The sequence below is a fragment of the Triturus cristatus genome, chromosome 8 (genome assembly GCF_964204655.1).
Source record: "Triturus cristatus chromosome 8, aTriCri1.1, whole genome shotgun sequence".
NCBI classification, from domain to species: domain Eukaryota; kingdom Metazoa; phylum Chordata; class Amphibia; order Caudata; family Salamandridae; genus Triturus; species Triturus cristatus.
This window is the reverse complement of record NC_140591.1, coordinates 734,803,571-734,821,482: the sequence shown is the minus strand read 5'-3', so window position 1 is coordinate 734,821,482 and position 17,912 is coordinate 734,803,571. Positions and strand designations below refer to the sequence as shown.

General features: G+C 43.4%; 1 protein-coding gene across 1 annotated transcript in view; it reads left to right on the top strand.

Annotated features, from left to right (window-relative positions):
- The window catches only part of GPR143 (G protein-coupled receptor 143), a 350,633-nt gene that overhangs the window by 35,343 nt on the left and 297,378 nt on the right, over positions 1–17,912 (top strand). Inside the window, exon 3 of the mRNA XM_085622133.1 lies at positions 13,636–13,730. Coding sequence (XP_085478259.1) covers positions 13,636–13,730 — 95 coding nt within the window. The remainder of the gene's footprint in view (positions 1–13,635; positions 13,731–17,912) is intronic.

Sequence of the window (17,912 nt, the reverse complement as noted above, 5' to 3'; positions counted from 1 at the left end):
CTCTTCATTACCCCATCCACAGGCCCCTTTACGCTTGTGTGATGGCTTCTCTGCTTCTGCGCCCCCAACCGCCTCCTACTCCGGCGGGATTAAACCCTTAATGTTTTGGGCTCATCCACCTCTGTCCTCCATCATTGCCTGCAGCCAGACTGTACCCCCTCCTCGTACTCCTCTCCCTGTCCTTCATCTTTACTCCATTCCAAGAGTGCCCCCACTAAAGCAGATGCCGGGCCCTGTTTGGGCCCTGTGGATGGGGCCCACAGCACTGTCCCCTCCTGAACCCCCTCAACCCAGAGCCCTCTCCAGTGTCCCTCTACCCCAAAAGCACCCGTACTGGCTACTGTGACCGCAATCTTTGAGGAACCCTCTTCAACCAATCCCCCTTCCCCAGGGATTTCCTATACTCATCATCATCCCTTCCTGCCGCTCTAAACGCCCTGGGTGTGGGCTGCTCTTCAAAGGCCTGCCCCTCCTCTCCCCCTTCCTCTTCTTCATTGTTGTGCCAATCCTCCTCCTGACGGCGGCTAGTTGTCCCCTCCCTCAAATTGCTGGTCTGAGAAACCCGGGCCTGGTTAGGTGCTGTACTGCTCCCCCTACCTGTCTCCCACTGTGTCCCTGTGGATAGCCAGGGCCTTCAGCCCATCGTGGCTGTGCGGCCTGTGTCAGGCCTTGTTTCCAACCCAGGGGCGAATCCTCAGCCCGGGCCGTTCTACTCAGGCCTAATCCCCTCCCCCCACCCGCCCACATGTCTTTGAAATATAGTGCTCCCCTGTGGGCCGCTAGCCCCGCTGGGGGAGCATCATGCACAGACACTCACACATCCCGCAAAGTCGCACTCCATGCGTGGCCCCTAATCCAACCCGCTCCGCCCTCTACATGCTTTCGATGCCAATCTCCGCATATGTGAGCGGCCCTGGCTGCCTACCAAACTCATGAAAAAAGAGGGACAGGAATGCCAAGTGACGAAATTAAGGGGTAGTGGGATGCTAAGTAATGAGCAGTTGAATTATTCCTTCTTGTGCAGCTGGTCCAGCATTGACCTGAAAGAAAGAACTAAAGTTACAGAAAACATTTTATAATCTGTAGGTACACTAGACCACTAACCTCGCAACCTAACTACCATTTTCTTATTCTTGAAATCGTCAGCTTTTGTCTCTGGATCATAATTACTGACCTTTCATATTCTTCACATTCCTTAGTAAACCAAGCCAACATTTTTCAGCAGAGCTGCCACACACTTTATGAGTAGAACCAAGACTTATCAGTTGGACTGTTGTATTTATGATGGAAGAGTGTGACTACTACTCAATACAGCTGCTTTAGTTAAAACATCCCAATAGCCTCAAGTGCACATGTGGCTGCTATTTCTAGAATGGGACGGTAACTACACTTTTCTAACATGCCTCTGTTCTTTAAACGAGATACTACCAGCTCTTTACAGGACTGGAATACTTGTAGTGGAACTGTTCCATTATGTTTTGGCAGGGTCTAAGGTACTGTCCCAATATGTCTGAAAATTTTCAGTTATTCTTTTGTCACCACCCTGAAGGCATTCTCATGAGGGATGTTATGGTCTGGATTGGACGCTACTGGGACATTCCAGCAAGAAGCAGATACTTGTATGTTCAGACATACACAAATATTACAGATCCTCTGTGGCGGCCAGCCCCTTAGCATGTATTGAACTGATTCTCGCCAGTCATGCCCTCTTTAACAGTGCAAGTAAGTTGATGAACTGAATAGACCAAGCCAGTTTACCAGAATGCAAATGCACACTGAACATTTATAAACCACGGGCATGTTGAATCTTCACCCATAACTACATGAAGAGTGTGCATGTTAGATGTCCTGGAAAGGACAAGATTGACCCTTTCGAAGCACTGATGGGCACAGAATGTCCTCATCCCGAGCACTGGCAAAGCGTTTAGATCCCTCAATGCCTACTCCTTTCCCTGAGTGGGAGTCTGACAAGCTCACACTATGAGGATAAGATGCTGGGCAAAGATGGGACATGTTTAACTTGTGTTTCAAGCTATGGCTATATATCCCTTCTCCTGCATGCTTAACACTATACCTCTTACCTTAATGTCTCATTATCTCGGCCCTATTGTTTGCTTCTCAGTATCGCCTTTTGGCAGAGAAAGCAATGGGCAATGAGGAGCAGATAATGACATTTGTTAGCAAATGATGGAAAAAGCTGAGCACTGGATATCATTGCCTGGCTTGTTGATGGGTGCCCGGCCACAAGATGGCATTGACTGGAATATGACCAAGATGCTTAAACACATAATGTTAAACAATTACATATGATGGGGACACCTGAGCACATGGTGATTAAGAATGGCATATGATGTAGCCATACTGAAACTTAAAGGCTTTGATTGATATATGATGGGGAACCTAAACAGAGCCACAAGTGTAAATGATGGGTAAAACTAACGTAGAATGGGATTACCAAAGAACATTATATTTGTGACATATCCAGCACTACCTATGTTGACCAATGATGGGAAATTCTGAAATTAATGGAGAATTCTGAACACATAATGGCAAACATGATGATGAATACTGGGTAGATAATGACAAAGATTAGCATGTTGAAGGGATAGTTGACTCATCATAGCTGTGATGATGTACATTGGGGTATTCTGTCAAATGATATCTGCCAGTTCCGCCAGTCAGTGGTTGGCCAAAAGCATTTCTGGAGGTTGAGAAGGATACATCTTGCTCCTGGTGGAGTCTTCACCTGCAATTTCTGCTTGACGTAAAATGATAAAGAACTCTGCTGTCTACGTGTCTTCCATGTGTTCCATATACCACTCAGTAACTTGTTTTTCAACACTGGAGAAGAGGATACATGAGCGTACACTGTTAAATTGAGAGTAGGGCTCCTGGTTTTATGGTATTTATTTTTTTAACATTTCCGTTTATATTTATCCATATTTATTTTTTGGCCACCTTATTGATATTTATCCATATTTATTTTGTGTTTTGAGAATAAATTGATCATAAAATGGTAAATTTCCACATTTATTTAACTGATAAACATGCACTCATACTTTGATGCCTGTCGTGCTTTAGCAAATTAAGGTGCCAAATTTAAAAAACACTACACCCACATGTAAATATAGCATTATATATAAATATATGTTAACTAATGCCTGTATTTAAGGAAATCTCATCCTGTTTTTAGGTCTCGCGCCTATCGTTCCAGTGCGCAGCACTTCTCGCACAGCGAGAGACCTCATGTAGGGGATTTAAAAACTGACCTAGGAATCGCACACGCTCGTGCGTGTTCTTTTCGCTTTTCCCCCGGCTATTGGGCTTTGCGTGCATCTTTTTAAGAAAGACAGCACGCAATTGGGCAAAGGCGGGCGCATGTCCCGCCTTTGCTCTGCCCACGTCCCATTGGTGTCTGTTACGCGCAGCAGCGGCATCTGTTTTGCATTATTGTGCCCGATAATGCAAAACAGATGTCTGCACGACGTGCACAGCCGGGACAGGGGCTTTGTTAATGGCGACGCGTGTTTATTTTTTGCATCGCGCTTTCACTCAAACTGAAAGCGCAATGCAAAAAATAAACTCAGACCCGCTTTTACCTCCTGTTCCGCTTGTTCCAGAAGCCAGCACGTCGAGCTCCCACTGGTATAGTGTGCATGGCAGGGGGAATTCTCTGTCTGTGAGTTGACTGAAGTTCACTAAAGCGCATACAGCATTCAGACACTCTTGTCCGTCCGACGTCTTCAGAACTATTAAACTTGTCCTGCGAAGCATTGTTCCGGGTTCTCATTCCAAGCAGCAGTGCGGAGGGGGAAAAACCCACAAACAACGTCAAGCGGACTTTGAGCATTGCTGAGACCCCAGGCTTGTGAATTAACGCTGATGCACAGAAGAGACATCTCGCACACGTGCTGGAGTTGGGCCGTCACTCGCCCCCACAGCTGCAGCAGCCAATCCCTGCTTCATCCCGTGCCCAGCTGACACAGCTGTCCAGGGCTTCGGGCTAAACTGACACGATCCCCGCTGACAATACTGTGCCACCGGCCTGCGAGCCCCCGGCAGCCGCACAACACTGATGCTGCCTGACAGCCCAGTAAAAAAAGAGGCGACCTTGACCTTAACCGGGAAGGACAGCGGACAGTGCAGCGGACCAATTACCGTGACTAGCAAGCAGTACTTCACCTCTGCAAGGAAATGATGAGAGCTGCCGACCTTGGAACTGGGGAACCAGGTTCGAGTCTCGGCGCCCAGCTCAACATCCTGTGATTCTGGGCACAAGACTTATCTCCTGTGCTTAAAAATAAATGTGTTGTTGTGAAATGTAATTGGTGCTCATTCAAAGCGCTCCGATACCTTCAGGTTGAGTACGCGATAAAACTCTAAAACTGCAAAAAAAATAATACTATAATAACAAGAGAGCCCTACATTTTCTGGTCTGTAAGGGCACCACATCGACATAATATTAGTAAAAGAGACCTACATGTCCACAATGCTTGCCAAATAAAGTTGTCAAAGGAGTGACCAAGAGGAGGAAGAAAACAAAATATATGCTTCTTTATTGGTGAAAACGGATATGTCCCATTCTGTCCCAGCCCTCCCCATCCCTTCTCGCCTCTTCCACCGACCCTGGTTGTTTCGAAGGGGCCTTTTGCACCAACTTGGGGCGGTTTCGTCTACCTAATGGAGCGGGACGGACATCCAGTTTCTTCTGCATGTCGGTTAATTTAGTCTTCGGATTTCAGTGTTTTGGGGGGAGGTCCGCATCTGATTTGGGATGGGTGACGGGCCATCCCTTGATTCGGAGAGGGTGAGGTGTGTGTGGGTTGGAGGAGGTAGACGTTCTACTCCCGAGTGTATGTAGTGGCATGTAGGTCACAGTGTAGAGGTACTGGTGTGCTGAAGAAACTCCTCCCTTGGTACGTGATCTGCCGATAAAGGGTTGACAGAAGCAAAACGTCAATTGTGGGTACGAAGGGGCATATCAGCAAGGGCCGGCGATAATTATCGCTCAGCGTGCTTAGCGCGAGGATAATTATTGCCAGCTAACGCTGAATTTTATCACTGAGATAGCGTGCTATCAGCAACACCTATCTTAAAAGCGATAAAATTCCAGGCGTAAGCCGCCAAATGTGCGATTATCGCTGGAAATCCAGCGATAATCGCACAACGTTTGGCGATAGCTTGCTGATAGGGCAGGGCAGACTCAGCCATGATATCCACCTTCCATTGGATATCATGGCTAAGTCAAACTAAAAGCAGGCGTAAGGAAAGTAGCGATAACCGCGGTTAGCGCTACTTTTCTTATCGCTATGCTTGTTAGCGTGCCCATTGATAATTGGAGAAATGTCGGTTAGCGACATTTCTCCAGTTATTTTGGGAAGGAAAGCCCACTTTGCATCTCATTAGAGATAATAAGCTGGGCGTTGTTGTAACAGGCGCTAAGTCAGCAAAACACGTGATAGCGTGTCTTTGCTGATAAGGCGATGAAATTATCGGCGTTTTTCGCCCGAAAACGGACGCAAAAGTGGCGATAATTTCATAGCGCCGCCTTGATGATATGCCCCGAAGTTACTAGATGGGTGCGCGTTAACCTTTGATTCCGGGAGAAAGCCAGCTCCCAATTATAAAGAAGCGGGTAAAGTCTTCAGGGAAACGCTTTTCTCCTGTAGGACTAGGAGCGCTTTCAACTCATGTCGAGTAGAATCCCAGGTCTGGATATGGACATATGCTTGCATGCTGATGAAAGGGAAATGAGCCCATCTCCAGAAGTGAGAGAAGGAGAAAACTCGCTACCAGTGTGGGAGAGGAATACCAACTCCTGGTGCTTGGGGAGGGGCCTGTCCAGATCATGATGTGGCATGAGATGAACAACGAACAGACCCACGAGGGGTCAGGTTCGGATTGGAGGGAGACATTATCCGGCTGAGGTATGGTCTCATCTTCAGATAGAGGCAGATCCTGCTGGGTGATGAAGAGTGGACGCCAGAAGCGCAGTTCCTGGTAATGTGATGGATTCTGGGGATTCTGGCGCCCTGTGTTTGGGGATTAGCATTGCTTCAAATGTGGGAATTGCTCAGCTGTTGATTTGAAGAGAATAACCACGAGCTTCCTGAGTTGGCAGAAGCCTGTCCCTGATGTCAGTAGAAACCTTTCTAAGGATTTAAGGTGAGAATCTCAGGTGCTGACTTGATCTTATGTGGGTAGAGATGCCTACAGATTGGAGAAAACCCCAGCTTCAGAAGTGTCAGGTTTACTGGACAGCTACACTCCTAGTGCCATCCCGATTGAAGGATAACTTCAGTTGCTTAACCAAATTCAGAGTTGCAAAAATAATGAATTGCTCTGAGTTGTTTACTTTCGGATATGATAGAGATTTGTGGGGCTCTAATCTGAACATGATTTAATGGTGACTGAAGAGAATTAGATGGTAGAGATTACTTAGATTCCAGCTAAAATCTGGCTGATGTGATTTTTAGACGGTTGTGGTGAAACCTAACTTGATAGACAGTTTTCTATAAATAAGAGGTTTGATTTTCATTGTTGGGTTCCAAGTGACATCCTGGGCAATAAGAAAAAAGCTTGATATTTCAGTCATCAGTTGGAAGCCGGATGTTGATCGCTCCCTGTGATTGGTAACTACACCATCCACAACGTTGTTGTGTATGGCCTTGCTCTCAAACACACCCCTCTCTTAAAGCTTTTCATATAGATCAGCACTTCAGAGGTAAGAGTCGTATAAAACACATACACAAAAACCACATCATCTTCTCAGCCTTCCCCTTCAAAAGAATTAAGGGAGAAACCTTTGAATTTTATGTAATGCTTCAGATGGCCACTTCTAAGAAATATAAATAGAATGTATTACTATTAACTGTTAATGATATTCAGTATAGCGACCTTGCTGAATTGGCATTGCCAAGATTCAAACTCAGGACCTCAAGAGCACACAATTTTCATCAATGTATGTTTAATTTTCTCAGCCATCTAGTTATCATTCCTTTACAATATGTAAAAAAAGAAAACAAATTTCACATTCAGCCACTCTTCCCAACCACCATCTGCAGGACTAACTGAAGGTAGACAGAGACCAATTTCAGCAACCAGTGGTAAAGGACAGCGCTTCGTCTTCCCCGACGAATCGGCAACTGGCCGGAGAGTTAGTTACAATAAGACCGCAGAGGCGCCATACAAGATCATCTAGGAAGTAATTTAGGAACTCAGTGCTAATAAGGTCCTCTGGCGATGCTTCTGGACAGAAGCGCTGCACCATGAGCAACAAGCATTTGCATTGCAATAGGTCTCGCATTTTTTGGTGAAGCTATCCCTTTTACCAGAGTGTGGTTTTCATTGCTGGGTGCATACATCCTCCTACACAAAGGAGGTACGTGATCAGGTGTCCCAGTGTCCACACACTTCATCGTGTCTTATATGGGGAGCTTGTCACATAAATTATGCAATGTGACTGCTGTGAGGGCAGGCTCTGCTTCTGGGCCTACAGAACTGCCAGAGGTTTAAGAATTAACCTGCCCACTTGCAGGAGCAGCACACCCCTCCCCACCTCTACTCCCCTGCATTCTCATCAGGCTCTAGAAAACAGTCTTCATTCCATGAGTAATGTTTATAAAAGTAATTTAGTTTGTATACTGTGCCTTCTTGCAAAGGCTCGCAGCATCGCTGTGCTATAGATATAGTAAAATAAACTGATGATTACCATTACATAAACAGCCCTGATTCTATTGCCTTCATACGGATAAACAGCAGTGCAAAGTTACTTAGATTCCAACTTGTAACTTGCAGACTTCATACAAATAATGAGCACTCGCACATAACTCACTGCGTTATCTTTGCAGACTTGCACTTCTATATTCTGATAACATGCAAAGCAAAGGGCTGGACATACTGATTTTAGGTATGCAAGCGTCAGGGCACGCAAAAAATAACGGCCATTTAAGTGCCGGGAGGCCAATACGGTGTGTGCTACGTACATAATCAATACTCACTTCCCCTCCTGAATCTCATTAAACTTTTTTCCCATTCCCTCTCAGCGCCCGCTCCTTCCATGCTTCTTTACCCAGGCTCCCACCCCCTCTTTCTTCTGTGTGTGCATGTATGCTCCTCCTCCTTCAGATCGTCCCTCCAGCCTTCCTCTCTTTCCCTATCTGTCAATCAGAAACCTCCCTTTGAACTGGGAGAAACAAGCATTTGCAATGGAATAGGTCTTGCATTACTGAAAGTTTGAGCTATTGGCATTGCATTATTATTAGCAATGCCAGTAGCTCAAACTTTCAGTAATGCGAGACCTATTGCATCGCAAATGCTTATTTAAGTTGAGTCTGGGCAGCGCATGTGCTGCTCTGCAAGGCATGCTTTATTAATGTATGGAAGTGAAGCTTCTGCCCAGTTTTTTCATTGGGTTGTGTCATTGTGCATTGCAAACTGGGGCTTTTCATAAGGCAATAGGCTTAGTGATCCCTCCTTAGTACCCCCTTTTCCCATTTTGTAACCTCCCATGAGGACACCCTCTTTTATGTGGGTTGTTGCTCGGTAGGCTTAAATTACAGCCTCCGAGCACTATTTTCTCTAAGAGTTTTGCCGTGCCTGCTGTTGCCAGCAGGAAAAGGCAGGACACACTCTCTCCTAACGCATTTGCCATGGCTCAAACTATCGGCATTGTAAATGACAATGACTTTTATTTCTCTGTTTTAAAAAAAACACACATTCATAAAAGGCATTGTCATTTACAATGCCAATAGCTCAAACTCTCGTAAATGCGAGACCTATTGCATTGCCAATGCTTTTTTTAACTTCCCATGCTTTGTATCTGCTCAGGTGTTGACCTGGAATTCGTGAAGGACAGTATGGAGAGTCACTCACAAGGAGCACAGTTTTCTGTACTTTTCGGCTTTTAAAAATAAGTATAGGCAGAAAACATTGTTTTCTGTCTGTATTTATCTGTATAAATCAGTAAAAACGGAAAACTGGAAGCCTTGACGGCATGACAACTTGCCAATGCCATGCTGTATAAAAATATTATGTAAAAAGAGTCAGCGATCCAAAATTAATCATAGACAGGTACTTAGAAAATGTGCCACTGATTCTGGAGAATGAGAACATAGCTGCCAAGTTTGCAGGACGGGCCTCTCCACCCATTTAGGCAGGAAATCAGGGGATGGGAGGCGACCCAGACGAACCTACAGCAGCCTAATTTTGTAATGAGATTTAAAAGGTTCAGTCAAACAGCTCTGCACTGGTGACTCCTATAAGAATTTATTACAAGCCATGCTTGATGTGTTTTAGTGAAATTATTTTTCTCTATGGTGAAGGAAGTGCCTTTTGTCACTTTGTTTAGCATTTTCTTGAACAGAGCATGTGATAGTGCGGCTGGACCCTGGGCTCCTTCCCATTGCAGACTGTCATTCAAGGCTTTAGTGCAGGGGTTATTCTTTTTAGGTGGAGCAGGATTCACTTCCTTCCAAATGAGAGACTTCACTGTTGTCATTTTTGCTGTACTTAGTGTGTGCGTATATTTTAGAAAAGCTGCACAAGTTGTTCAATTTGGTTGAATTCTAGCCTAATCATTGTTGGCGATGACATTTTGGGTTAAGTTAAGTAGGGAGCAGTAGGTTTTATTTGCAGTTTCATTTAAAAAATGCCAAATTTATCCGCGAATGCCTCAGTGCTAAATGATACGAATGAGCGCAGCTTTTATTACTCTAGAAATTGGTTTAAGTGATGGATTCTTAATCGATTTCAGAAGCGATTGGATACCAAAGAGTAGGGATGTGATTTTTTGGTGTTGAAGATGCTCTCCTCGATCATCCCAACTACTTGTATTTATTGTTTTTTGGCTTGACACAGTTGCTCCTTGCTTTGTTGTTTTGCTCCCACTTATGTTTTTTTCCCGGAATATTTTTTATTTTTATTTTACAGTTTTATATAGTGCGAACTTGACCCGAATCAGGTATCAGAGTGCTTTACATAGCACCAGTTGCATTACATGAGGAATCAAAGGATGTTCAGCGTCGCTGCCGAGACTCGAACTCAGTTCCCCAGATTCGAGGTCGACCACCCTAGCTGTTAGGCCAACTCCTCTCCCCTGACATTTTGTTTACTTTGCTCTAATTTTTGAGAGTATCTATTAATCTCTGTAACCCAACTCCAGTTTGGTTCAGGAGTACTCTGTCATCAGCATATTGCAGAGATGTGATTGGCTGATAGCCTATTTTAGATGGATGAGAATCTTCCATTTTGAAGTAATTCACACTCAAAGAGCGAGCAAGACACATCTACCTACAAATTTAAAGTACAAGTGACACATCACACATCTAGTTAAGTGTGATGCCATCGCAAGGCCTGAAGAATATGATCACAACACCCAAACCTGATGGAACACCATCGTCTCCCCTTGCCAGGCTGCACCATCATCAAAACCAGCTACATCATTTACAAAGCCATTAAACCTAACACCCCTGCTTATCTGACAGAAAAACTCACCATCTCTGGTGGTTCTCTGCCCAACCACAGCAAAGACACCATCAGTCTGCAGACTAAAAAGTGTGAAAAAGAAAACACAAAACAACAGGCCATTTCCATCTATGCACCCAGGATCTGGAACGATATCTCCGTATCCATCGAGGACCGCCGCAATGCTACTCCAATTTAGTGAAGAGTAGAAGACTCACCTCTTTAAAGATCACTTCATCACAATGCATTAACCATCCAAAACTTAGCTTCCTTTACTACTACTTGCTGAATTCAAGCGTGCCTTTGACAAATGTACAGCTCTTCGTTGCCTTTTGGCTAGGATCGAACTATAGAAATACCATATAAATACCTACAATAGTACATCGCATTGTAGTATGTTTATTTGTCTGTTCTAAGAGGAGTACTTCAGATATAATTGGTGCATGCTTCTTACAGATATAGGCATATGGCAACGCTTAATGAAAAGTCAAAATTAGAATGATATCTGTTTAGAGACCAAATAGGGGCATTTTCGTCAATTTATATCCCATGTTTAAATCATGTCTTACCAAGTGTTAATATTTGGTAAATGGAAAAGATTTGCTCCAGGGTATTTAATTTTTAGACCAGCTGATATTTGAATGGACACCCACACCTCCACTGTTTGAAAACGTAAATTGCAAATAAATGTCATGTTTTGTCAGTAGTAGAATGTGGCATTTAGGGCTTGAGTCTCAACCCTCATACAATGGGTGGTTACTCCTCTCTTATGTGTGATTTAACCATACATTTCCAGAAGTAGGTCATGCTTACTCACGGAAAATTCATGAAGAGGTCACATATTCTTCTGCAGACAAAAGCTTGCAGAAAGATGCCACAACCCACGGAAATTCAGGTGTAACTCACACTCATGTCAGAAGTAAGACACACTTACCCCAGAAAAAATTAATCAGCCTCTTACACCTCAGATGTGTTAGATATTAACATGAAATGATCTGTACTATACACCCATCTCCATATCCTGTTTTCGTGGTGGTTCATAATATAACCTCACACCTCTAAATCAAAGAAAAAACATGTAAGGTGAAATGTTCTGGTGTAACCTTCTAATGGCATTCTTAAGGGGTAGTCAATATTTATAAGAAACAAGAGCGACCCATATGTCCTTGTGAACTGGGTATTTGTATTAAACAAGAAAAGGTCCACAAGGAACTTATTTGATTTAGTACATTTATCACTAAGGAGTAAAAATTGTACTCACAACCGATTGAATCAAGAAACAAGAAGAAAGTATACCAAGGATTATTTCACTTTGCCAAAGGAAAATACAATAAATGCAACTACTTAGGTAGCCTGGAGAGCTTATTTACTTCAGCCGAAGTAAATGTAATTTATTCCATAAATCACAATTATATCACAAGCAATTTATATTTTTGTTAGGCACAGGTGTAAAAAGTGAAAAAAGTGAAGAATTAAACCCAGTGAAGTGATCATAGCCTACAAGGTGAACATAATATTTAGAAGGTCTTAAAAACAACAATGAGAGGCATATGACAATATGACAAATCTTTTTTGCTCTCCCTTGGTTGGTGTCGACGACGTTTCAACCCACTCTGGATATGGGGTCTCTTCAGGACAATTATCTGGGGACTATTGGTACTTTTGTATCTCCTTGCTCACGACAAGGAATAGGAACAGGGCAACTGAATGCGCTTGATCGTATCCAATGAAGCTTGCAAATCTATCTGATCCGCTGTGTCCGTTATCTTTAAGGATCTCAGCTTGGTTTCCAATTTAAAACACGCGGATAGACAAAGACGGGTAAGGCGTCTGTGTAAGGATATGAATTCAGTTACACCGTATTAACAGTCACACTAATCCGCTGTGTCCGTTGTCTTTAAGGATCGCAGCTCGGTTTCAAAATGAAAAACGCGCGGACAGACAAAGACGGGTAATGCGTCAGTGTGAAGGTTTAAATTCAATTACACCGTTATTCTGGAAGTGACGAGTAAAGCGTCCAACCTGACCGCTCAACCAGTCCCCAGATAATTGTCCTGAAGAGACCCCATATCCAGAGTGGGTTGAAACGTCGTCGACACCAACCAAGGGAGAGCAAAAAAGATTTGTCATATTGTCATATGCCTCTCATTGTTGTTTTTAAGACCTTCTAAATATTATGTTCACCTTGTAGGCTATGATCACTTCACTGGGTTTAATTCTTCACTTTTTTCACTTTTTACACCTGTGCCTGAAAAAAATATAAATTGCTTGTGATATAATTGTGATTTATGGAATAAATTACATTTACTTCGGCTGAAGTAAATAAGCTCTCCAGGCTACCTAAGTAGTTGCATTTATTGTATTTTCCTTTGGCAAAGTGAAAGATTCCTTGGTATACTTTCTTCTTGTTTCTTGATTCAATCGGTTGTGAGTACAATTTTTACTCCTTAGTGATAAATGTACTAAATCAAATAAGTTCCTTGTGGACCTTTTCTTGTTTAATAATTCTTAAGGGGTAGGTCATCTTCCATAGGCTAGGAGAATATAATACATTTCTAAATGCAGCTAAAGACTCCCTGTTTCCATGTATGCAATTTTATTAGGGACGAGATGGAGAAAAGGGCGGATCTTTGCTGGTTTCCTCATCTCCCAGAGTCACTCCCGTTATCAGGCATCTCGGAAAAGGTTGAAAGGGTCATTTTATGTCAGAGTTTCAGGCGTACATCTGTAACTTTGGTAAAGTGTTCACAACTCTGCTACATTTATAAAACATAATTATTAATATTATTATTATTGTTATTTTTTTACTATTATTAGATCTTTGGTAAAGGCCGTGTGCTCTTTGATAGAACGGAGAGAAGGAGCATGAATGTTGCAGAATTTACAGTATATTTAAAAATTTCTGGTGTGACACGGTACAAGCAGTATTTGTGAATGTGTGCAAGATATTTTCCAGCTATACCCAAAATGTCTAAATATATTTTACACAGAAACTTCTGTTCTGGATCAGACCGTGGAAATTTCCAGTTTTCTTCCCTGCCCTAAATGTCCTAATGTTCTAATGAGAGAACAATTGCCACAGACATTGTATACAATTCAACATTTAACCTTAGTCTAGACATAGCAAATATTTTATGACTGCCAGTGACAAACATTGTTTCTCTTCTGCAGATGTGGATACAGCTGCTTTATAGTGCCTGCTTCTGGTGGTTGTTTTGCTATGCAGTAGATGCCTTCCTTGTGGTTAGAAGATCAGCAGGATTAAGGTACTACTATCATAAATTTGTTACGCACATGTTTAAAATGAGATCATGGGATGCACAATTACCAATTGTGTTTCCGATTCAAGACATCTATTGTAGTTATTTATTTTAATTTTCCAAGAACATATCATACCAAAACACTGTACCAAATTTAGCAAAGACATAGTAAGAGAACAAGTTACCTTTAACAGGTTTGCAGTGTGGGTGGGGGGAGGAGGGATATTGGACAGTAAGTAGCACAGGCCATATGAAAAATAAATTACAATGTACAGGTGCAAATTTGGAGGCAGAAGGCTGTTGATAAGCTCAGAGATTCCTTGGGAGCACCGCAGCACTATCTAAAAATGCCCAAATTGGATACATCACTTAAGTCTATGAAGTGCAGATTCCATGAGTGAGGGGCAAGAAGTGCAGCGGCTTCTAACCAGGATATTATTCTTGGTGATTTACTGGTTAGATGAAGATGTTGGGTCACTGAACATATGGCACAAGAAGAGTAGTAGATGCTGATGCCATTGTGTGTCAGACCAAGGCCGAGAACTTGAGTACGGACTGTTCTTGCAGAGTGACAAACTGCTTGATGGTGATAGCAAGATGTTGGGGAAATCAGGAAGACTGAACTGTCTGCATGTAGCACAGTAGATGATCATATCTGTGCTGGGTGATGGAATACTGTAGTTAGACACTATTGCAGAAGGTGAGTTTGCTCAGGCTTTGGTTTTATCAATGACTTGACAGATTGAATGGGGATTGGGTCAAATTTACATATTTGGAGGAGACTGAAATGCCTTCTGTGGCAGAGGGATGTCATTAAAGCTGTGTTTGGTATGGAAATGAGGATCAGCACTGTTGAGGAGTGTGACTGAAGAGATGATGCAGCTGATCTCAGTTTTGACAGAGTTCAATACAACTGGAGAGAGGAGAAGGCCTTCCACTTGTGGATGGCTGTGAGTGAGTTGTGGGTTGTGGAACGGAGGTGGGGAGTTAGTGTGAGAAAAGAGCAGACCTTTATGTGATCTGTGGTGAGGGAGTAGAAGAACCCAAGTGAGGAAGCTAGGGTCTCACAGACAATGGAACAAAGTGAAAGATCTGAAGGCTAAGGATTAATTTATAGGGGAAACGTACAGAGAGTAGAATGTTTTGCAAGATAGAAAAGTTCCAGAAGACAGAGAAGTGTCTGTTAGAAAAATAAAATGAGAACCTGTGGTGAGCTGTCCACCTCAAGGACGAAAGTGAGTGGCCAGATGTTTGCGGTAGTTAGAAATGTAAAATACAGAAGAAACATGAAGGAACATGAGGGTGGAGAGCAGGTGTGGTGTTCTTTGGTGAGGAAATTGAATGCAGCTCAGTAAACTCTATTGGCATTGGAATCCCAAGAGGGGATTTAGTAGGCTGTGTTCAGGATGTGGATACTGAACCAGATGAACACCAGTCATTTCACAGAGTTGGACAGGAATTGCAGCAGTAAGGCATGACTGAAACTTGTAAGGGTAAGAAATGTGGTTTGAGTGAAGAAGGGCGGCTGCTTCTCATTTAAAGAAGATAAAAAACAGGAGCGATTTAATGACAAATACAGTGAGATGAGTGAGTGTATTGCTCGTCAGAACAAGAGGATATATGGGCTTCTAAGGCTGGTGGGGAACCGGTTGGACTGATTTATTGATGGATGGAGATCAGCATTTCAAAGGGGGTAAAAGAATGGATTAGTGAAAGAGCAGGCGAAAGTGGTTGGTGAGAAGGAAAGAGAGGTACAAAAGGTGGTGTAAAGTAATGAGATCTTAAAGGAACAACACAAGCAAAGTCATTGGCTATGAAAGAGACTAGGTATGGGCAGTTCTGTGTGGAAAGAGGAGTAGTTGAAGGGTTCATTAAATTTTTTGACAATACGTGTGCAATGATATAACCCAAGGTCAAATTGTATCAGGGGGGATCGTTCGCATTTTGTAGGGAAAGTGCAGCAGGCAAATTCCCACCTGCGCCCAACCAGATAGGATCACTTGGGCAATGACATCATCCGAAGCCTTGGCTTTCTCTGCCATATCTAAAATCTGAGTGAGAGGGCCCACCACATAAAAAAACTTACCCTGACAGGATCTTCAGGACCTGTTGATCCCCTTCTTGGAGCCCCTCAAGACATTTGATAGAAAAGTGACCATTTTACCATCGATCTACTTAGTAGACTCAATATTCCCTTCCAAGGAAGAACGAGGCACTCCGCTTTCAATTGGACCCTGACCTGCGAGGATTCCTCAACCTATACGCCACATACTGGGTGACTTTTTCTGCCAGACCACTCCAAGGACCTGGGGTAATAGAGGTCTTCCGGCTTCAACAAATTCAATTATTTAGGGTGTTCCGGAGCCAGATTTGAAGTTTTTTGTCGCTTCTATGCTGGAATAGACTGCCTTGGGTGGCAGGGGTTCAGTTCCTCACTAGAAGCCCTTCCTTGTGACCCTCTGTCTACCCGAAGACTCTCAAGGAGGGTGGAGCCCAGGAAGCCTCTGGTACAAAGGATACAGTTCCTTGTGGGGCAGGAATGTTTGAGAAAGGCATCTCGCAGATGCTCAAAGGTATCATGGGGATCCTTTCTGGCTGGATTGGACTTTGCCCTTATCTTCTTAGAAGTTGAGGTTGGAGAGCTGGGTCCCTGGAGTTCAGGATTTAAAAGAACCTGAGTATCTTCCATCCTATGTAGGATTTCAGGATGGGCTGCTGTAAGAAGTAGCAATTTTCTGTCCAGGGGCTGTTGGTCTTCCAACACTGAGGTATCAATTACATCTGGAAAAGAGCTATCGGGTAAGGAGGAGTTCAGCCCAACTTCCTTATTGAGATCGATCTTCTTAAAAAAACTCTGCCATTGGCCTCAAATGATCACTAAAATAGCTGGCTAGTACAATGACCTTCACTGGGACTTGTGCTAGGTAAAAGCCCCGTACTGCCGGAGATACAATTAGAGGACTGCCACTGTGATTCAGTGCTGCCTCAAAGGTTCAGAAGGAGTAACTTGGCCTAACAGCTACCTGTTGGTGGAGCAAGCCCTGTAGAGATGTGGGAATTAGAGGCCTGCCACTCCCTCGAGATTAGTACCAGCAAGAAAGTTGTCCCAAACAGGGCAAGAGTGCCGCACCGCCGCAATTACAGATTAATAAGCTTGACAGGTGTTATATTATAATATATATATATATATATTGCCCACAAGCCACAAAAGGAAAGCATATGGAGTGCAGAGAGTTGGGCTGGCCAGTCCGTGTCTATCTGGCAACTCTATGCCTGCACATGAACACCACAGAAAAAGCTCGCTCTTCTGTACCCTCAGGCAGTAAGAGGACCAGACTGCGGTGCATGGTAACAGCCTTCATACAATCAGCAAACGACGTTCTGATGCGACATTGTGGGGGAGGACCCAGGTGCTACTGTAGCAAGTGGGTACACAGCAAATCAGCAGGGTAAGGAGGTTCAAAACAGACACATAAGCTACAATATTTCCATGAGGTACTCATCTTGCGGCCAGAGGAGAAAGAGGAGAGGACATCTCTGAGGAAGTTGTGGCTGCTCTGAAGAAGAGTGTCCACTCCTCATGCTACAGGGTTTGGAACAAATGGTTCTGGCATTAGTAGTTTGTTTTTCAATATTATTTGATCTTTGTAAGAACACTGTTTCTGTAGTAGGGGATCTCTGTGTATAGTCATAATCTATGAATAGTCCCGCCCATGTGCGGGGACCCCGGAGCAATCAAAAATATCTCATAAGCTGTCCTGCATTTGCAAACCTGCAAAGACACTTAAGAGACAGACAAAATAATACAGCCTAATAACAATATGGCTGCACTGGCCAGCACTTCCTCTGAAGTGAACACAAAAGCCAAAATAAAGTTTAAATGTCATTTTTATTCACATCTGACATGTTCCTTTATTATCTCACACTCCCTTCACCAAAATCCCTTTAAACAATAGAGAGGAAGGGGTGGACAGACAAGCCCTATAGGCTGTCATTATGTGTCTGCTAAAGGGATACCGTGCCTTTAAGGAACTCTCCGGAGACCCCCGGTATCCCAGGATGCACAGCCAAAGCAAGTTACTTTCAGTTCTTTTTTCCGGCTCCTGCTAGCAGGACCCTGGAGCATTGAGCTCTACCCTTTTGGGTGGTTTTTGTGACTAAAATTGTTTTTTTCTTGATAAAAGTTTG